Source organism: Gastrolobium bilobum, unplaced genomic scaffold, assembly GCF_033153095.1.
Source record: "Gastrolobium bilobum isolate Gb01-03AN ecotype WA unplaced genomic scaffold, APGP_CSIRO_Gbil_v1 utg41735, whole genome shotgun sequence".
NCBI classification, from domain to species: domain Eukaryota; kingdom Viridiplantae; phylum Streptophyta; class Magnoliopsida; order Fabales; family Fabaceae; genus Gastrolobium; species Gastrolobium bilobum.
In genome coordinates, this window is record NW_026895730.1 from 55,508 (window position 1) to 77,719 (window position 22,212).

Genomic DNA, 22,212 nt, shown 5'->3' on the forward strand with positions numbered 1-22,212 from the left:
AGTAATATTGCTTTGATACTATTATACAAACCATATATTTTTCTATGACCATTTGGCCTTTATTTTAAAAAAAAAATTTATTATTCTATCCCTTCTTAAATTATATGTCAATTTGTCTTATCTCACCAACACTTACTCGAATAAATAAACAAATAAATTAAGTAATATTGATTAAACATTGATCAAATAGGAACACATTAATAAAAAAAAATAATGTCACCCTATATGAGATGAATGATGTCACCCTTTGTTGGGAGAAGTTTATCCACTTAATTTGATCTCCCGTTTCGAAATGATTAGTCTTCGGCTATCGGCCAAGGATATCTTGAAAAATCAAAAAAAATAAATAGGAAAAGAGATACAATGGGTAAATGATAATATTCCTTCCTCATCAAAACAAACCAAGAAAAGAAAAAAATAATAGTTAAATAAAACAGTTAATTATAATATATATTTTTTGAAATAATTATTTTATTAACAATTATATCTATACTAGATTTCAAATAAGACATTTGATGATTTTTTTATAATTAAGAAAATAATGATATTTTAGTAAACTTTTTCTCTAAAATATATCAAATTGGGGAAACTTAAAAATTAGTTAAGTTAAATTAAATCCATCATTTTCCTTTGAATAATGCATTATAAACATCATTTTCCTCTGAATAATGCATTCTAACCATTAGCATAATTCTTTTCTGTTCAAAGATTTTAAAATATTTTTTTCCACAATTATCCTCCACCCCCAGCAAAACCCACAGTACATTAGAGGATGTAGACTTTGCTTTTTGTCTGTCTTGATCGTGGGAATGAGGAGTGTCTACTTTCTACGTGTTGAAATAGTAACTTACAAGATTTAGCTGTCCAAATTATCTAATCGGATTTTTACAATATATGCCACAAAATTAAAGTCATTATGTGATCATTACTTGTAAAATTTACTCAAGGCTCTCTGTGCCCAAAATAAGAACATAAGAAGCAACAAGAGCAACAAAGATTTTTAAGTTGGCCCGAAGTAGTACTATTGATTTTGGATCTGGCCCGGCTCATCGCTGGAAAGAAGGCAGACTTTTTTAAAAGATAATAAAAGCAAAATCTAACCTTTTTTTTTTTTTTGGAGATTTAAATTTAACATGTTAAATTATCAATAATAATAATAACGATAAAAAAATATTACTTTAAATAGGAATGATAATTCGTGTCAGTGAATCGTGTTTATATGGGAACGAGCTTAACAATATATGTATTTAACTTCAGTTACCGTAACAGTTTTTAATAATTTGAACATGGAGAATATTACTCTCATAATGCATGAGAGTAGTTCTCTCGTGCTACAGACTGAATCGAAGTGGGGCTCACCGTTAAAAAAAAAAAAAAAGAGTGCGATCTTCGAAGTGAGACAAAATGAAATAATTATTTCATGTAAAATGAGAGTAGTATTTTCCTTTGAACATATACAATTTTTATAACAAAGTTGTAAAAAATCACAAAAAGAAGATTATATCAAATTTGAACATCAAAAGAATTAGACTTACTTGTTGTAAACATGATTCTTGATATCTCAAGATTGTCTTACATCACTCCTGTTCACAAATGTCAATGTGACAAGCTGTAACATAATGTGATGCATAGAAAACCTAACCAAACTTATTAACCCTAATCTTTTTTCCATCCTAAATTTATGGGTTAGACTTACATTGTTACGCCACACTCTAGATATACAAGATCAAACCAAAGAATCACTTGATTAAATGGGTTCTATACTGTATCACTATATGAATCATCATGACTTAGTCCAATTTTATTAAAACCATAAAAACTACCATTAATTGAAGCTTACACTAATTATAAAAAAATTCTAACATACTTTGCCACAGAGTATGTCGGAGTTGTCAACTGCGAACACGAGGCACCGCTTGCAACCATATGATTATGTTGGGCTTATCATAGGGGTTGTCCTAATGTACTCAGCCTTGCGCTTGATCTACAGCTTCTTCTTGAATGCAAGGCCTGCCAGCATTATGGCCTTGGATGACCTAGAGTTCCTGCTATCAATTTGCAGTCCCATTTTTTTTCCAATTTCAGCATTGAACAAATATGCTATCACGTTGAAACATTGATTCTGTTTGCAAAAAAGTACAACACTAATAAAAAGAAGAAGAAGATAAGTGAGGGTCAAACACCAAAAATAATAGAGTTTTATGTTTATCATGTAACATAATACAACTTCACTTTCCTACACACACATTAAAGAGGTGTGGTCTATATATTTTTCTTTCTCTTTCATTATTCCACTTTCTCTCTCCCTTTTGTTGTGTGTGTGTTGGAAACAAAACTTAAGTTATATAACATAACATTAATAAAACTCAAAATAATATCACTTTCATTTTCCAAAGTATATACAGATTCAAAAAGCAAAATTCTTCTCTTTTTTTTGGGTCTTAGTTTTTCCAATTAGAAGACAACAATTCTTACCAGAGTCAGGCCCATCTGACTCAAGCCCAAAGCTAATTGATCCAGGATCAACTCATCAAACTAACTTCTCTTTCTCACACAGGATCAAGCCACGTGGAACCAATCACGACAGATGAAGAATAACTGATTTAGTTCTCAGTTTGTTAGTTAGTTAGGATTTTGTTTTAAACCTTTAAGCTTCAACCAGTGATTGTATATATATGAACTATGTAATCGTTTTACATAATTAATAAGAATGATTCATTTTTCTACCTCAAGATGGTATCAGAGCTCTCATTGAGCTCTGGTATTCTGCTTTGAAGAGTTTTTCCTTTTTCGTTCGCTCTTCCTTTTTTTCTGATTTTTTTTTCTGATTCGCTTCTTCTTCAATCAGTTCCATGGCAGATCTTGTTCCCGTTCCTAATCCACAAACAAATCCTTTGTTCTTGCATCCGAATGAAAGTCCAGCTTTAGTTTTGGTTTCACCACTCTTAAATGGTGAAAACTATCACTCATGGGCTCGAGGGATGAAAATGGCTTTAATTTCCAAAAACAAGCTCGGTTTCATCGATGGAAGCATTCCTCCACCAAATCCAGACAAACCTACGTTTGCTGCTTGGCAACGATGTGATACGATGGTGATGGCGTGGATTCAAAAATCCATATCAACGTCCATAGTGAAATCAATCATATGGATAGAACTTGCTCGTGATACCTGGTTGGATTTACAAGAACGATTTTCTCAAGGAGATGTGTTTCGAATCTCAGATCTAATGGAAGAGGCTTTTCGATTGCATCAGGGAGACAGATCTGTTGTTGATTATTATACACACCTCAAAACAGTTTGGAACGAGTTAGACAATCTCAAACCTCTCCCTAATTGCATCTGTGTTGTTCCATGTGTGTGTGGAGCAATCACCAGAATGAGAGAGTATCGAGAGCAAGAGCAAGTTATACGGTTCTTGAGAGGATTAACCGATCAATTTGCATTTGTAAGGTCTTAAATCATGCTGATAAGTCTATTACCAAATATCAATAGATCTTTTTCACTTGTTTCTAAGAAGAAAGGCAATTCAAATTGGACAATCATGTTCCTGATGCGAATCAGTCATCAGTTTTCAATGTCACAAACCGAAGAGGAGGTCCTAGTTATGGAGGCCAACACGGTCCTAGTTATGGAGGCATGCACGGTCCTAGTTATGGAGGCCAGAATGGAGGCCGATTTACTGGCACATTCAATGGCAGAGGAAAAGGTCGAAGTTTTGGAGGCAGATCTCAACCTAACCGCATATGCACTCATTGTGGCAGAAGCAATCATACAATTGAGACATGTTATCAGCTACATGGGTTTCCACCAAGCTACCGCGCAAGCACTAGAACTTCCAACACAAATGCTGCAAGCACAGATTCTAACAACTTCCATCAAGATGTTTCGGTTGCCTCACAATCAGAACCGTACATGCACATGACCGAAAGTGAGTATCACCAATTGATGGAACTTCTGCATCAGTCTCCCCCTACTGGTCCTCTTACTGCACTTGCAACAAATCATGTGAGCAATATGGCCCAAGTTTCCAGCATAAACACAGCAGAAAGAAACGACATATCAGGTAGCCCAAATACTCAATGGATTGTGGACACAGGTGCAACAGACCACATTACACATTCTATTTCTGCTTTTGCTTCAATTCATGCTATTACTCCTCTTTCAGTAATTCTCCCAAGTGGTTCTCAAGTTTATGCTCATTATTCAGGCACCATTCACTTAACATCCGATTTAATTCTCCATGACACACTCTATATCCCACAATTTCATGTCAATCTGATTTCTGTATCAAAACTCATCACAACCCTTAACTGTTCACTCACCTTTGATTCTGCACTATGCTTCATCAAACAGATCCCATCATAGAGGATGATTGGTACAGATGAAAGGAGAAATGGCTTGTACATGATAATCAATAAAGGGTCCCAACACACAAATAAAGCAGATAGCAGTTGTGGAGCTATCACAAGCAGTCCAGAAGATTCTGTCTTATGGCATAGAAGATTGGGGCACCTCTCAAAGAATGTCTTACATAATATGTCTTTGTATTTTCCTTTTATTCCCTCTACACATGTAAATCCATGTGATGTGTGTCACTTAGCAAAACAGCGAAGGCTCCCTTTTAATTCCAGTGAGACTAACACCAATGGAATATTTGATTTGACACATACTGATATCTGGGGTCCATTCTCTACTACCTCAATAAATGGTTATCGTTTCTTTCTTACTGTGGTTGATGACTATTCCCGATTTACATGGATATTTCTTATGAAACACAAAAGTGATGCTCGTCAGCACACTCATGATTTTGTTACATTTGCTGAGACACAATTTAAAGCTTCCATTAAATCCATCTGCAATGACAATGGAATATAATTTGCTATGACTGAATTCTATATGCAAAAAGGAATTATTCACCAAACCAGTTGTGTTGAGACCCCACAGCAAAATGGTTTGGTTGAACGCAAGCACCAACATTTGCTGAATGTAGCCTGTGCCTTCATGTTTCAAGCTAATCTTCCAATTCCATTCTGGAGTTATGCCATTCTTCATGCTGCTTATGTTATCAATCTGTTATGCTCCCTTCTTCTGGCCAATAAAACACCATACCAGAAATTGTATAGAAAGCTTCCATTGCTGACACACCTCAAAGTATATGGTTGTTTATGTTATGCCTCCACCCTATTGTCTCACCGCACCAAATTCACTCCTCGAGCTCGCAAGGCTGTGTTCTTAGGATTCAAAGAGGGAACAAAAGGCTATCTCCTGTATGATTTGAATTCCAGAGAGTTTTTCATTTCAAGGAATGTGATGTTTTATGAATCACATATTCCCTTTCATATAGCTCATACATCAGACGACTCACCATCACAATCATCTGATCCACACCACCCAAACAACCCTTTTTATGATATCTTTAACCCACATATACAGCCGCGTGCTCCTTCTTCCTTATCATCAAATACACCAGTTGTCAACCCAAGCTCCATCCAGGGATCAACTCATGTCCCATCACCTATTCCACTCACTATAAACAACCCACCACCAAACCACTTACATGTCCTCACTGAACCCCATCAACCATCAAATTTTAAATCATCATCCCCTGCCACTGATACACTGCATGAATCCACATCCTCATATCAAGCCACGTCTCAGCCAGATGTCATCATGCATGCCAACCTTCGCCGTTCTTCACGTGATCGAGTTCCTCCAAGGTGCCTTATTGATTATCATGTTGGGCTTTCCACGGCTACCAAAAGTACTCTATGTGATTCCACTTTTCCCACCAGGTACCCCTTATCCAACTTTATTTCATATGATACTTGCACTCCCTCATATCAGCATTTTTGTCTCAACTCATTCTCTCATATTGAACCACACATATACACACAAGCTGCCAAGTTCAAACATTGGCAGCAAGCCATGACAAAAGAATTGGATGCTTTAAAATTGAATAATACTTGGGTAATGGTGCCACTTCCTCCTAACAAACAAACGATTGGATCCAAGTGGATTTATACAATCAAATATCAATCCAATGGGTCCATCGAAAGATACAAAGCACACTTGGTTGCCAAGGGCTTCACACAGCAAGAAGGACTGGATTATTTTGATATATTCTCACCAGTTGCAAAGTTGACTTATGTACGCACATTGCTTGTCATAGCTTCGGCCAAAAGTTGGTTCCTTGAGCAGTTAGACGTTGACAATGCATTTTTACATGGAAACCTCAATGAAGAGGTATACATGGACCTTTTTCCTGGTCTATCATCTGGAAATCTAGTTTGCAAGCTCCAAAAATCGTTGTATGGGCTCCAACAAGCCAGCCGTCAATGGCATGCCAAGCTGTCCTCTGCACTTCTGTCTTTGGGATATATTCAAGCTCAAGCAGATAACTCCATGTTTACACTTCGAATTGCCACTTCCTTCACAGTACTCCTCATTTATGTTGATGATGTGGTACTCTCAGGTGACTCTATGACTGAAATTCAACGGGTTAAAGACTTCCTTCATGAACATTTTCGCATTAAGGATCTTGGCAAGTTATGTTATTTTCTTGGCTTAGAAGTGGCTCGCTCAAAGTCTGGCATACTTCTCAACCAACGAAAATATGCACTGGAATTACTGACGGATACTGGCATCTTTGCTGCCAAACCGGTAGCTACCCCAATAGTTCCATCTTTATCTGCCACTCAAGCGTAAAGCCCTCCGTTGTCAGATGCCTCCATTTATCGTCGCCTCATTGGTAGGTTACTATATCTAACCACAACCCAGCCAGACATTGCATATGTTGTGCATTATTTGAGTCAATTTGTTGCTTCTCCTTGTGATCACCATCTTACTGCTGCTCACCGTATTTTACGGTATTTGAAGAATGCTCCTGCTACTGGGCTCTTCTATTCTTCACATAGCTCCTTATGCATACGAGCCTTTGCTGATTCTGACTGGGCATGCTGCCCTCTTACTCGCAAATTATTATTTGCTTCTGCGTTTTCATAGGTGATTCACTGGTTGCTTGGCGTTCGAAGAAACAAACCACTGTTTCTCGTTCTTCTTCAGAAGCAGAATACAGAGCTCTAGCTAGCTTATCTTGCGAATTACAATGGTTCCAATACCTTTTCCATGATCTTGGTCTACCATGGCACACTGCCTCTGTTTACTGTGACAACCGCTTCGCTGTGTATCTTGCTCACAATGCAACGTTCCACGAACGCTCCAAGCATATTGACATCGATTGTCATGTTACTCGTGACAAAATTTGTTCTGGCCTGCTTCGTCTTCTTCCTGTGTCCTCAGCTCATTAGCTCGCAGATATCTTCACCAAATCTTTGTCTTCCTCAACGTTCGTTTTTGGTATTTCCAAGCTGGGCCTCGTCAATCTCCTCAGTCCAGCTTGCGGGGGCGTCTTACCAGAGTCAGGCCCATCTGACTCAAGCCCAAAGCTAATTGATCCAGGACCAACTCATCAAACTAACTTCTCTTTCTCACACAGGATCAAGCCACGTGGAACCAATCACGACAGATGAAGAATAACTTATTTAGTTCTCAGTTTGTTAGTTAGTTAGGATTTTGTTGTAAACCTTTAAGCTTCAACCAGTGATTGTATATATATGAACTATGTAATCGTTTTACATAATTAATAAGAATGATTCATTTTTCTACCTCAAGAACAATAACCTCCAAAAAAAATATATCATTATATATCAAAAAGTAACCACTTACTAATTAAACGAATCATTTTTGTGCTTTGAATCAATGGTGCCAAATGCTATAACTACCATAAATTGTATCCATGGTATGTCTATATCAATTTATGATGGTGAAGTATACTCATTTGGTCCAATATATGCAGGTAAAATGTTATAGTTATGGGAAGATAAAAAATGGAGAAAGTGCATGAAGGTCAAGGGGGACAGGTCCTTATCCATGTTGACGTAGTTCTTGTTGATGGATTCCATAACAAGCATGTTGCATTCTTCCTCCATGGATGTGGTGACAAAGGAAGCTAAGTTCAGCTTTGGATTTGCCAAGCTGCAGCTCACCGTGTATGTTCTGTATACTGCCTCCGTCAGCATCAAGATCTCCGGCAAGCTGAATCTGCATCTCCAATAAGGTTTCTTTCAATACTTCCAATGAGAGAAAACCAATAGAGAATTGAGGTCAAAGATTGTTGGGAACTCGGTTCCCTCAAGCTCGGCTAAGCAACCTTTGTGCGGAAGTCAATCAACAAGATTCTGATCTCGGATCTCGGCAATACCTCGGCCTGAACTTCACCATGTCAGGCAGCGCAGCGGAAAAATCAAAACGCAAACAGGAGAGAGAGAGAAGAAGAAGAGAGAGAGAACACAAGCAATTTTTAACGTGGGAAAATCTTCTCCAATAAAGAAGTAAAAACCCACGGGACCTAGTCCAGATCAAAATCCACTATAAAGATAATGGTTACAAATAATCAAACTCACCAATGTGGTGGTTAACTCAACCTTTCCAACAATGGTGATAATCAAACCTCCCTAGAGATGTTTCACTCAAACTCTCTAGAGATCTCTCAAATATAAAGCATATAGCTTTGCTCAAATCTCTCAAATAATTCCCTCAAATTTTCTCTCTAATCTCTTAACCTAGCCTCCACCCACAACTAATGAATATATAGAGGAGGTGAGATCTAGGGTTAGGGTTTTTAGGAAACCCTTCAATGGGCTTGGGCTTAGCATTGAAGGAGAAAGCCCAACAAATCTCTCCTCCGACTTCAATGCGTCGGCTTTAGCATCAGCCCAGCTCCTTCACAGCAGTCTTCAAATTTTCTTGTTGGAACCGGCTTCGTCATCATGTCGGACCAATTTTGGTCATTGTGCACTTTGACGAGTTCGAGCTCTCCACCTTCCACCACATCCCAGATCTAGTGATACCTCACATCAATGTGCTTAGTGCGGGAGTGATAGGTCGAATTCTTCGTAAGATGGATTGCGCTTTGATTGTCAAAACCCAACTCGTACTTGTCTTGATCATGGCCGAGTTCCATGAAGAACTTCTTCATCCACAACATCTTTTTGCTTGCCTCAGTAGTGGCAATGTACTCAGCCTCATTTGTTGATAGTGCAACATATTTCTGTAGTCTTGATTGCCAAGAGACAGCTCCTCTGGCAAATCTCATCATATATCTCGTCGTCGATTTCCTCGAGTCGAAATCTCCCCCTAAATTAGAATCCGAGTAGCCTTGCAACTCGGCTTTACCTTCTCCAAATCGGAGGCATAAATTGGCCGTACCTCGGAGGTACTTGAAGATCCACTTCACTGCTTCCCAGTGATCTTTGTCGGGGTTTGACATATATCGGCTTACCGTTCCAACAGCATACGCCAAGTCGGGTCTAGTGCAAACCATTGCATACATCAAGCTTCCGACGACGGATTGGTACGGGACCTTCATCATCTCATCTTTGTCTTCATCAGATCTCAGACATTGCTTCTGGTTCAGCTTTCACTACTAGAAAAGTCGCTAATAGTGAGGGAAATTTGCGAGGGAAAATTTCCCTCACAAACTGCAAGGGAATTTGCAAGGGAAGTACACTTGCGACGGAAAATTGGCGAAATTCCCTTCACTACAACACCGTCGCAGAATCCGTTGCAGTTCCGTCGCAATTTGCTAGAGAATTAAATCCCTCGCAAAAATCATAACTCTGTGACGGAAACTAGTGACGGAAAACGTTGGCGACGGAAGTTCCATTGCAAAATGTAGGATCAAAAATTGCAACTGAAATTTCATAATTTCCCTCGCTATTTCCCTCGCAATTTGCGAGGGAATATACTCCCTCATTGCGAGGGAATATACTCCCTCGCAAATTGCGAGGGATGATATTCCCTCACAAAATTCAAAAAACACATATAAATCAAATTTTAAAAGGACAAGGGGATAAATTGGGAAGGTGTCATTACAGTTAGGAGAAGACTATATAGAAAAGATGCAATATGCGTATGAGAAAAAGTCATTAAATGGGTCGCCGTATCCTCTTGTGGCAAACATTAAGTGTGTGTAGTGACAATAGTGCCTATGTGAGTTAATCGTTGGAAAGATAAGACTCTATTAAAATTTAAGGTGCGTACAAATGATTGAAAAGGTAGAAGCAGAGAAAAATGTTTGAATGAGACTCGTTCTAGCCACCCTCGCCGTCATCACTGTACAAATAAATGAAAAGTGACACATGCTTCCGGTGCCACCAAAAAGGGCATTGGTCTTTGTAGTTGGGCTTTAACCACTTAATTAAAAGTCAAGTCCACCCCAATAAAGAAAGCTAGGGTTCCCAATTCAAGATGTCCATCAGCCATTTTGAATGTGCATGAATAGCATTTTGAAGACAAGGGAGTGTGAATATCAGTCACTATAAGAGAAAATAGAGAGAGAACAATTTCAAAAACTTCGCAGGAGAATTGAGGAAGGAGCAATCTTTGATCATTCTACGAGATATCCTTCATCTACCGCTCAGTCTAGCTGAGATTTTGTTGGCTTCCCGACTCATCATTCTTCATATCCGACGGTGGCTTTTCTTGTTGGAGGCAGCAATATTGAGAGAAGGTTTTATCTTAAATTCACCGTTGGATGGTGCTAAAATATTTTTAGGAAGGGTTACACCCATTATACTTTTATATCTAACGGTCAGTTTGTCGATTGAATTTCGCAAAGAGGGATTCGTGCAGCTACAGTCAGAAAGGGCAGTGGTCTTCGTTTTTTGTTTCTCAATAGAACTTTATACAGTGACGAGGAAACAGAATGATATTTAACACATGAATTTATTCTTAATTTCTATTTTCTCTTCGTATGAGTATACGTGATCAAATTATCTTGTACAATAAATAAAAATATATGGATAGTGTTGAAATAATTTAAGCAAATGTTACACTCATTATGATGATCAGTACTATAAATGAAATTTTTGATGAATAATATTATAGAATTTAATTTTGTTAAATAATATCATAACTAATGAAAGTTTTAAATTAAAAATATTATAAATTTTAATATATATTATAAGTAAAAGATATGTTAATAAATATTGTAAATAAAATAAATTATACTTAATATTATAATTAAATAAAATTTCAATTATTATTATACATTAAAGATATATATAATTAAGATTATACATTAAAAATATTTATCCAATAATAAGATTATACATTAAAAATAGTGATACAATATTGTAAAAATATATGGAGGCAAGAATCGAAAACTTGCCCTCCAAGTTGGACCAACTATGTTGCTACACAATTTACCAATTTGACTAAAGGAAGAGTTGGAACTAATGTCACCATCCAATTTTATTAAATTGTACCAATTTCCTCAAAATTTTAATTATCCCTCACAAAATTTGTGCAATTTCCACCAATTGGGATCCCAAAAGTCTTGGTTTAGGGCTTTCCCACTTCATTTCTCACTTCATCCCTTTCTGACTTCGTCTCATGGTCATTTGGGTGAAGAAAGCATTGAAGCACGAGTGAGCCACTGTTACCCACCGCCAGTGAGAAAGCATTGAACTTCGTCTCTTTCATACGAGGATTCTGGGAGGTACCATTACCCACCGCTAGTGACAACCACTGTTACCCACCGCCGGTGAGCTACCATTTCCGTCAAGATACCATTTTCACTGTCATTCCCCTTTGACATTCCCCTTCTTATGTACATCTTATAATTTTAGTTTGGTCGAATGTATCTTCATATCTTCATATCTCTTTCTCTGAGGATTCTGGGACGGGACCTTAACTACTCTGTATCTTCACATTTTAATTTTTGATTTTTTATTATTTTAAAGAAAAATATACATAGAAAAATAGATGTTTCCAATCCCAGTTTGACAACCTTTCATCCTGTAAAAAAAATTAGGACTTGTGGCTGGAAAAATCACGAAAGTGAACAAAGACAAAGACAAGGATAATAAGAAAAGGCATGTGTCTCGTTCATCCCGTGTTGGGATCCAGGTAACCCTTCTTCTCTGTCATATAGTATGAGCATCCTTGTCTGCATGAGGTGATTTCTTGTTTGAAATATATATACTTAAAGTCTTATTTTTATTTTCACATGGGATTGAAATCGATATTAGATATTTTGTAACTTTAAGTTGGGTTTATTATGTGGCAATCCTAGTCCTTGTCTCATTCTCCTGAAAGTTGTAGTTGTTTAATGTGAAAGTTTCCCTAAATTGGAGTATTATAGAGATTATATGGATCGGATTCCATAAATTTTTGGTTGTGGGAAAATTTTGGTTAAGGTGATAATTATTAGTTTAATGACTTGATAGCTAGCTAGCTATATATATGTTTTGAAAAGATCCATATCCTCTGTTCTTGGTGGACCTTTCCTTTTTCCTAGATGACTCCATATAGTTTATGGGAATTTTTTCCTTTTTACGTTAGCTCGTAGTGTTAAGTTAATTAAGGAGATGATCCTGATTTTGGGTGTCTACAGTTTTAAAAGAAGGACCACTCATGCTTGTAATGAAACTCTCTTAACTTTATATATGATACCTATTTATGAATTTGCAGTTTCATGTACTGTCATGGCCTTGTTTGTTTGGTTTGGTTTGGTTTGGTTTGTTTTTCATCTTTATTCATTAGTCCTTTGTGTTTAAAAGATGAGAAAGCAAAATGGTGTTAAAGCGAGAAGAGGACCAGGCATGCAATGGATTTATGTAGTTTTATTGTGCGGCTTGCACTCTCTTCATGTGTGATGCATGAGAACGTGAACCTGGTATTTGCTTGAACTTTCTGTTTCCATGTCTCAAAAACTTCATGTTCAAATTTCGTTCCTTTTGCATTCTTTGGCTTCTTAGATTCCTGTCTATAAAATTTGGATGGAATAGTGACTTTTAATTTATAATTACGTTGAAGTATATTGTTAGCTAAGAATGATATTTTGCTTTAGGTCGTAACCCTTGGTTTTGTGATTGGGCCTTTTAATTTGATATATATCAATATTGAAATGTATCTCTATTCCCAAGACTATCTCTCAATTTATTGTTCTTGTGCAGCACTTTTTTGCAACCTGCCATTTTTAAAGCTTTTTATTTTATGTTATTATGACTAGTATTTATTTAATTATTAATTTTGATTAGAATGGGCCAAAGAACTGATTTGGTTTGAAATAAATTTCTTCCAAAACACTGTTTGCGGCCGTCATTACCAAAACATCAGCAATATTCCTTCCCCTAATTAATGTCACGGAGGACTTCATGTTAGTTATTCAATTAAGCTTTATAAGTTAAAAAAAAGTCAACTTACTTTGTCTTTAATGTTCTTCAACATGTTGTTAAATTAATAATAATATAATTTTATAATAACAAAAATAGAGTCATGTCATCTTTGTGTTTTTTATCGTGGGTTTTGCATATATATGTTATTAAGACACTGGTTAAAAATTAAAAAATTATTAAATAAAAAATTAATATTTAAAATTTTTCAAATTTACTCTTTTTTGAAATGTCTTCCTTTCCAAGGTTCTTTGATGGGTGAGTGTATGGAAATGTGGAAGAATGGTGGTCTGACTTGTGGGGTCAAGGAACGTTTGCTTTTGTGCCTTTGAACTTGGACCTTTTCTTTTTTAGGGAACACCTTTTCTTGTACCTTTTTTCTCCTTTGGAGGAAGGTTTTCTGATATTTTCTGAATTCTTTTGAATGGTTGTTCCCCTTTTTCTTTGCTTTTCTCTCTTCTGTCCTTTTAGTTCATTTTTGAGTCTGTTCCTTGTCTTTTTTAGTTGACCAGGAGGGGTATGATGGAGTAAAGGTGAATGTGTGGTTCTGTTTGATCCTTGGCAGTGGAGTTCATCTGTTCTTCAGCAGTACTGACAACATCAAGGCAAGTTGAGAAGTTTCATTGTGGTTACACCTCAGGAATGCTCTCAAAAGTGGGTGTTTAGCCTTTTTCCATTCCTTACCAGCTTGGGTTCACACAGATCAGCTTCCTTCAAAAATCTGAGGATTAAATTCCCTGCACTTTTTCTATTTCAAGTACTCAAAGAAAGAGCAAGCATGATTAGTCAATGACTTTGTGTTTCATGTATGTTGGTTAATCAAAAAAGATTGGGCAGTCTTAATACTATAACTGTAATGTATGTACCAAACAGTTTGATCAAAAAGTCTTTTTCATTGCAAAAAGAATATTTACAAGGGAACAGAAAGAAATTAAAATAAACAGTACTGAATATAAACTAAGCTAAGATAACTAGGAGGGGTTTTTTTTTTTAATTGGGGTTGTGTGGTCAGGGACCACCCCAAAACTACGTTCCTGGAACGGAACGTACCTTATTTGGACTTTTTTTTTTAGAGTGGAACATCAGACGATCCCTCCTTTTTGGGAGCTATGTGGTTAACAGTAACCACCCCAAAACTTTGCTCTTTGTTAGAGAGCAAATGTATCCACTGGGTTGCCTCCCAGTCAGCGCTTAGTTTAATGTCCTTAGCTAGACAAGGTACTTACCTCTCAAGTGGATTCAGAAGTGGTTGAGGGAACCTCAGTGTCCCCTGGTAGTGATCCTGGTGTTCTTGTTTGGAGATTGGCAGCAATCTGTCCCAGATGGGACTCAATGTTCCTGACCACTGCATCATTCCTGGTGACATATTCCTTGACATAATTTTCCAGGCTATTGATGCGTTGGTTATCTCTATGGAATGGAACGTAATTGTTCCTCCTTGGTCCAAACGTTCCACTGCTGTTGCCTTGCTAATACTGCTGTTGAGTGTTGAATGGTCTTTGGTTCATGGGTGGCCTCCATTGGGGTTTATGGTTCTGATCTTTGGATATAATTCCTCCAGGAACGGAATCGGTATTGTGTCCTGCTTGTTGATTGTCTCTAGTGAAGTTCCTATTGCCAAATTTTTTTGCATAACACACCAATGCAGTGGATGGGCAGTCTGTTGAGTCATGAAGGTCACCACAGGCTGAGCATGGTTCTGTTTTAGCTGCTGTTAGTTGCAAGACCTCCATCCTTGGTGCTGCTTGGTTGACTTTCAGGTTCTTCACTTCATTCATGAGTGATGCCAGCTAGGCTTCCATGGCAGTTTGTTTATCCAGTTCTAGCATGCCTGGTTTCCTTACTGGATTCACTCTGTCTATTGGCCATTGGAGACATCTTTCAGCAGTTCCTTCTATGATTTCATACCTTGATTCAAGTGTTCCTGTAAAAAAATATCCTCCTGCAGCAAGATCTAAATGAGATTGAGAAGTATGGTCAAGTCCCTTATAGAAAGATTGTAATACTCCCCAACTCTCTACCCCATGGTTTGGACATTTTCTTATGATGTCCTTGTATCTCTCCCATGCTTCATAGAGATTTTCTCCATAAAATATTCTGAAGTTAGAGATTTCTGCTCTAACATCAGCTTGTCGAGACATGGGGAGAAACCTCTCTATGAATTTGTTAGAGAGCTCTTCCCATGTGTGGATTGATCTAGGGGTGAGAGTTTTCATCCATGTTTTTTCTTTTAAGACCAAGGAGTGAGGGAACATCCTCATTCTCATGCTTCCTTCTGTCACACCCTCAGTTTTGAAATTATCACAAATATCTTGGAATGTGATGAGGTGTGTGTAAGGATCTTCCGCAGGGAATTTTTTGAAGACCCCTGCTTCCCTAATCATGTGAAACATGATAGGTTTCAGTTCAAAATTAGGTGCTACAGGAGGGAGGATTACTCCCCTGTCTGGTCTGTTCCTGAAAGGAGCAGCCAAAGTTCTGAAATTTTGTTCAGGAGGAATATCTTCATTATTGTTATGATCAGCCATGTTTTCAAGAATTTCTTCCCTGAGGTTTCTTCTTCTCCTATGAAGTGTACGTTATAGTTCAGGATCAAAGAGAAACTCAGGTACTTCAATTGAGTGGTTAGAATTTGTTTCAAACTCTTCACTCATAAGCCATAAACACAAGTTATATATGTACAGCAGATTTAATGACAAAAAAATAAAAAGTAAAGTCAGATATACAGAGTATGTACTAAAAATAGTAAATAAGAACAAAATTTAGTGTTGTTATCCCCGGCAACGGCGCCAAAAACTTGTTGGGTGGTTTGCTGATGGTGGAAAAATACAAGTTCTGCTAGGGGACGTTTCTCTGTTCTTAAAGAACACAGATTCGTTCCCTTAGTTCCAACTCAAGTGCGCAAGTGTACGCATCAAGTAATAAAGGAAGTATTAATGCCCAGTTTATCGTTCTCACGAGGATATAATCCTAATTATTATCTTACACTATTTTATAAAGAATGAAAATGTAAAGAAAAGTTAGTAAATGAACTGTCTGATCAAACGTTCTCTACTGTCTTGACAACGTTCCTCAGGAACAGTAGGTTCAATCTGATGGCAAACAATTACTCGCTGCGTTGTGTATGTGATCCTCCCTGTTTAAAAGAAGGTGAAATAGTAATCATTGGAGCTTGATAGATACAATATTAAATAAAGTAAAAACTACTAAAACAGAAATAACTATAATCAAGAGACAACATGATGGTGGTTTTAAAACAGTTTAACATAAGGAACAGATTCACTGCTCCATTCTTAAATAGCTGTTTTCTCTGCTCAAGACCTAGCACTTTTTGGCTTTGTCCCAGTTTCTTATCTGCCAACTATGAATCCTCAGCTCATGGACTAGATGGCTCACAAGTTTCCATATTCCTATGGCTCCCTTGACTCCAACAGGTGCTTAGTACAGAACCTTAAAATGGACGAGTTGGCCCCTTATTCCTAAGGTGACCAGTAGTGTTTTTGCCATGACACTACCTTCCCCCAATGGCTAAGCTGTCTGAAATCCCTTCCTTAAGGAAGTTCCTTTCTCAGTATGTGTTCAATTTCCATTGATACACAATGAATATAGCTTACTTAGCCAAAGAAATCCAAAAAGCTTCAGTCAAGAGTTTCGAAAACAGTTCTTTAAGAGTTTTACAGTTTATCTGTTCCACAGATAGTTCAGCTCATGGCTGATAGTTTAAACAAAAATATTCCAAACTGAAATCCCATAGACCCGAGATTCAGTTAAGAGATAACGAATGGAACGAAGAGAAAAACACTTATATTAATTCAAAAGATAGTTTACAAAAGAAACAAAAAATGGAGAAAGATGGTCTGATGCTCGTGAGGAGTCTTAAGGGTTGATACATAGAAGAGAAGATGGGTTGTTAATTGACTACAGTTACAACTTAAAATAAAACTAAGCTACTAACTACTACTACTAGGTAATCTCTTCCTTTTGGACTTTAAACCCTCCAGGATTCGATGATGTTTTTGTGTGTGGGTCGTCCTATTTATAGATGGAAGAGGAGTGACAATCTTGTAAATTCTTGTGAGCTGGTTGCTTGAATGAGGGGACGGGATTGTGGCAGCAGAGTATGGAAATTGCGCAGACTGCTGAATGGAACAGGATTTGGTGATGATTAGCCGTTGTTTGAAGTCCTTCCCATGCCTTGCTTTCTTTTTCAGCCAATGAGAACTCTTGATTCTATGCTCTTCACGTTTCCTGCTGCTCAGTTGGTGCACCGCCTCTGCTTTTAGAAGACTTTAAATCCACGTTACCTGCAAAGTGTACAGAGGCATTAAATGAGTGGAGCAGGTGCATTAAATGCGTCTCAGTCTGTTCCCCTTTTAATATATTTTAAAGGAATACGTTACCATACGTTTTCCCACTGTGTTTTTATCACAAATGTGTAAAATAAGTTATTTTCATGCTGAAGTTGTGCATCAGATGAGGGAACGTGCGGTATTTCGCCATCAAAATAGGCCTAGATGAGAACGAATTTACGTCCCATCAGTACTATCCCAAAAGCTATCTTCCCACTATTATTTATTACAATCACACACAATCAATTCAATCTTGTCACGATTCTCATAATTGTCAAATAGTTTTCATGATTTCCACATCAATTTAATCAAGAGTATAATTTCCAAATTCAATTTTTCAATAATATCATAATTTCCAAATCCATCATAATTTTCAAATCTATTATCCAATAATATAATAATTTTCATATTCAACATCTACCAGAGCAAAACCCAAATCCGATCATCATATCATAATTTTCCAAATCATAATTCAAAGAGTAAAACCCAAATTCAATCATCATATCATAATTTTCCAAATCAGAATTCAAATATTCACATCTATTAGAGTAAAGCCAAAGTCCAATAATTAATTCAATTAATTTCTAGAGGTTAAAATAATTTAATTTAAATACCCTAAGGGTTACATATAATATATGAAAGCATCCTAAAATTCCCCAAGGATTAAGATTACATTTAACAAATTTAATATAAAATTATCCTACGATTACCTAGAGGATTACGTATACCAAATTTCATCTAAAACTATGGATCAGGATAACATTAGACAAAATTTATTATAAAAGTTAATCTATTATTTCTAAAGCATTAGGATTATACCCAACAAATTTCATATAAAACTAACCTAAGAGCACCTAGGTAACTAGGGATTAGGATTACATAAATTTCAAATAAATTAATTGATTATTCCATGAAGATTAGAATCACATCTAATAAATTTAATAGAAAACACAACTATAGTGCCCTAAGCATCAAGATTACATCAAAAATTCATATAAAGCTAACCCTTGACTCTCTATTGATTAGGATTACATATAAGGATTATGCCCAAATTTCATATAAAAGAGATAACCTACAAATACCTAGGGATTAGGATTACTTGGTCTCCGTGTTGGCTACCTTCTGGAAGAAAAGTGATTTGGGGAAGAAAACGATTGGTAACCAAAGAAAAATAATAATAAAATAAAATAAATTTGAAGTAAGAAGAGAGAAAGTAGAGGACAAGAGGAGAAGAGAAATGGAGAAATGCTGAGGATTGGAAGTGATTTGTTTGGTTAGGCTAAGCCCCTATTTATAGCTGAAGTTTTGTAATTGAGACATTCATTACGGTAATATCAAAAGTCATCATACTTATTTCAATTATTTAAACTGCAAGTAATATCAATTGTCATCATAATTATTTTAACTATTATTAATATATCAATGGTTACAAAATTAAATAAAAATAATTGATGGCATTTACTAATTAAATGATAACCAACCATAACTGTTGAACGTTACAACTAAAACCACCACTAATTAATTTAAAGTCAAATTATGACACATTATTAGCAATCAATGTCTTTAACACCATACATAAGGGTACACACTATTATTATTATTATTATTATTAATTTTATTGTTACTATTTTTTCTGGGATATTACAACCTTCGACCCATATCCCGACAAATCCTGAAGTCTCTGATGATGAAGAAGAGCAGAGACAACCGAGAATGAGAAGCTTGCAAGACTTGTATGACTCAACTAACGAAGCACATCTCGTTTGCTTCTTAGCAGATTCTGAGGATTTAAGCTTTGAAGAAGTTGTCCGAAATGAAAAATGGCAATCTGCCATGGAAGAAGAGATAAAAGCTATTGAGCGGAATAAGACATGGGAGTTAGACGAGCTACCAAAAGGAAGTCGGCCCATCGGTGTGAAGTGGGTATATAAGAAGAAGATGAATGCTAAAGGGGAGATTGAGCGATTCAAAGCCCGGCTAGTAGCAAAGGGGTACAAGCAGAAAGCTGGAATAGACTATGATGAGGTGTTTGCACCCGTAGTGAGGATGGGTGAGGATGGAGACAATCAGGTTGTTGATCTCACATGCAGCCCAGCTTAGATGGCTGATCTATCAGATGGATGTGAAATCAGCGTTCTTAAATGGTGTACTTGAGGAGGAGGTATATCTCGAACAACCTCCAGGTTTCATGAAAGTCGAACAAGAAAGAAAAGTGTTAAGGCTGAAGAAGGCTTTGTATGGGCTGAAGCAGGCACCGCAAGCTTGGAATACCCGTATTGATTCTTATTTCAAGAAGGACAGATTTGAGCAATGTCCATATGAACATGCCATGTATGTGAAGAAGAAAGAAGGTAATATTTTACTGGTTGCTTTATATGTTGATGATCTAATCCTCTTGGGAAATGATGAAGGGATGATACAAGACTTCAAGAAGAAAATGACAAAAGAGTTCGAGATGACGGATCTCGATCTGATGAGGTACTTCCTTGGTCTGGAAGTCAGACAAGACAAATTCGGGATCTTCGTATCTCAAGAAGGTTATGCAAAAGATATCCTGAAGAGGTTCAAAATGATAGATTGCAATCCGGTTTCAACTCCTATGAAACCCGACTTAAAACTTTTGAAGTATGACGGAGGAGAAAAAGTTGATCCGAGTAATTACCGGAGTCTAGTAGAATGTTTGAGGTATTTAACTTGTACGAGGCCAGACTTGTGTCTAAGTGTTGGGATTATAAGCCGGTTCATGGAAGATTCGAGCTACACACATTGGAAGGCGGCAAAGAGGATATTGAGATATGTTCAAGGAACAATCTCGCAAGGACTTCATTATTCGAAGTCAGACAAGTACAAGCTGGTGGGATATTCAGATAGCGATTGGTGTGGAGATGTTGATGACAGGAAGAGCACGGCTGGCTATGTGTTTTTCATGGGAAACACGGCATTCACGTGGGTGCCAAAGAAGGAACCCATTGTGACTTTATCTACATGCGAAGCCGAGTACGTTGTTGCATCTTGGTGCGTTTGTCACGCAATGTGGCTGAGAAATCTATTGAGTAAACTAAAGCAAGAACAAGTCGACCCAACCGAGATCCGGGTTGACAATAGGTCTGCAATCGAGTTAGCAAAGAACTCGGTCAACCATGAGAGGAGTAAGCATATAGATGTTGCCAACGTTGCTGTTAGAAAATTTCAAGAAGAAGATTGGGATGAAGGATGGTCGAAGAATTTAAAGCTTATGGGGGAGTTTTGTTGGATAAGTTTTAAATTAAATAAAAGAAAAACAGAAAATGAAAGGTTTATGGTGAAGAGGTGTGTCCCTAGGTATTTGTTAGTAGACAATTAATATGTTTTAGATTTTCTATGTTAGTCATTATCACTCTTAATCATTTGCTATTGCTTATAAATAGCACAATGTAACTCTTGTAAAATGGCTTGGCAGAATCAGTTATAGAATAGAGGTATATTCAGATATTTGCCTATATATTTGTGTGTGTGTGTGAGCACCAGTTATAGGGCCTGTCAAATAACAGAAGAAATAGAATCGATTCCCTTCATGAATAAGGAACTTGGATATCATAGGAGAGGCTGACCAACTTGTGAATATTGTTGTGTGTGTTTTTTTATTTTATTTTTTGAAAAGCTACATTTGAAAAAAAAAAAAAAAACTTCCATAAAGCTACCCTCTTATATATGGAGCTTTTCCAACGTTACAAGCAAGGGATAGCCTTAAAAGATGTCCCTCTGCTGAAGAGGTGAGGAAAACGATTTTCCATGAGTCCCTTCAAAGCCCCATGCATAGTTGTCTTTCACGCAATCTTCTTTCAGTCCTAATGGAAGATTAACGGAAACTTAACGACAAAAGCTAGTTGAGGACATATTTAGGAACCTGCTTTTGGTAAGGGATATCAATAAAACTCTCTTATGCCTTATTCCTAAAAATGACACACCTGAATTTACAATGTGATTTACAAGCTGATTACAAAGATAATTGCTAATAGACTCCAAACACACATAACACTGATAATAGTATTATTGCACAAGACATAACACAGAAAGTTGCCTCCATGTGGTCAGGGTCAAAGTTAAGTTTAGCTTGTATGCTTGTTGACATGTTATAATGCTTCAAATTTAAAATATTTTGCTAAAATTTATATTGTATAGGATAATTTGCAAGGAGTTGAAGTGAGTAGTGACTGATTACATTTGATATCTCTCATATGTGGTGTTTGGATGAGAAGCGATGAGAGTTTATTGACCAATCACGCATCAACTTATTTTTATAAGCTTTTCCATTTTATGTGATCCAAAAGTAGGAGGGGAGAATGCCATGTGACAACACCTCATTTGGATTTAAAAAGAAAAATCCAAATGTTGAAGTGGCAACTCTGTTGTATTGTACCAATAAACTCGTAAATACAGAGAAATAGCAGTGACGGATTTTTATATTATGGTATTTGGTTTATTCTTTTTCAATTTTAATCAGGGTATAATGAATGTTAAAGGTCTTTTTAAAATTATTTTTTTAAGATCGAAATCTCATTCTTGAAATTCAAAGGTCATCTTGAAATTCTCATTTTATTTTTATATGCATAGACTTTTTGGATAAATTCCAAATTACATGATA

General features: G+C 36.7%; 2 protein-coding genes, 1 long non-coding RNA gene and 1 other non-coding gene across 4 annotated transcripts; all 4 read left to right on the forward strand.

The window, feature by feature from the left end:
* The first annotated feature begins 2,852 nt into the window (after positions 1-2,852).
* LOC133294823 (uncharacterized) lies at positions 2,853-4,366 on the forward strand. The gene is made up of 2 exons (XM_061493581.1): positions 2,853-3,446; positions 3,563-4,366. Exons 1-2 carry the CDS (start codon positions 2,853-2,855, stop codon positions 4,364-4,366), a joined length of 1,398 nt encoding a protein of 465 aa, XP_061349565.1.
* Positions 4,367-11,455: 7,089 nt separating this feature from the next.
* Positions 11,456-12,740, forward strand: LOC133294731 (uncharacterized). The gene is made up of 3 exons (XR_009749243.1): positions 11,456-11,606; positions 11,877-11,971; positions 12,625-12,740. It is a non-coding gene; the product is annotated as an uncharacterized LOC133294731 (long non-coding RNA).
* A 2,518-nt stretch (positions 12,741-15,258) lies between these two features.
* Positions 15,259-15,365, forward strand: LOC133294918 (small nucleolar RNA R71). Its single transcript, XR_009749266.1, has one exon. It is a non-coding gene; the product is annotated as a small nucleolar RNA R71 (small nucleolar RNA).
* A 4,339-nt stretch (positions 15,366-19,704) lies between these two features.
* Positions 19,705-22,088, forward strand: LOC133294839 (uncharacterized mitochondrial protein AtMg00810-like). The gene is made up of 2 exons (XM_061493597.1): positions 19,705-20,845; positions 22,072-22,088. Exons 1-2 carry the CDS (start codon positions 19,705-19,707, stop codon positions 22,086-22,088), a joined length of 1,158 nt encoding a protein of 385 aa, XP_061349581.1.
* Positions 22,089-22,212: the final 124 nt, after the last annotated feature.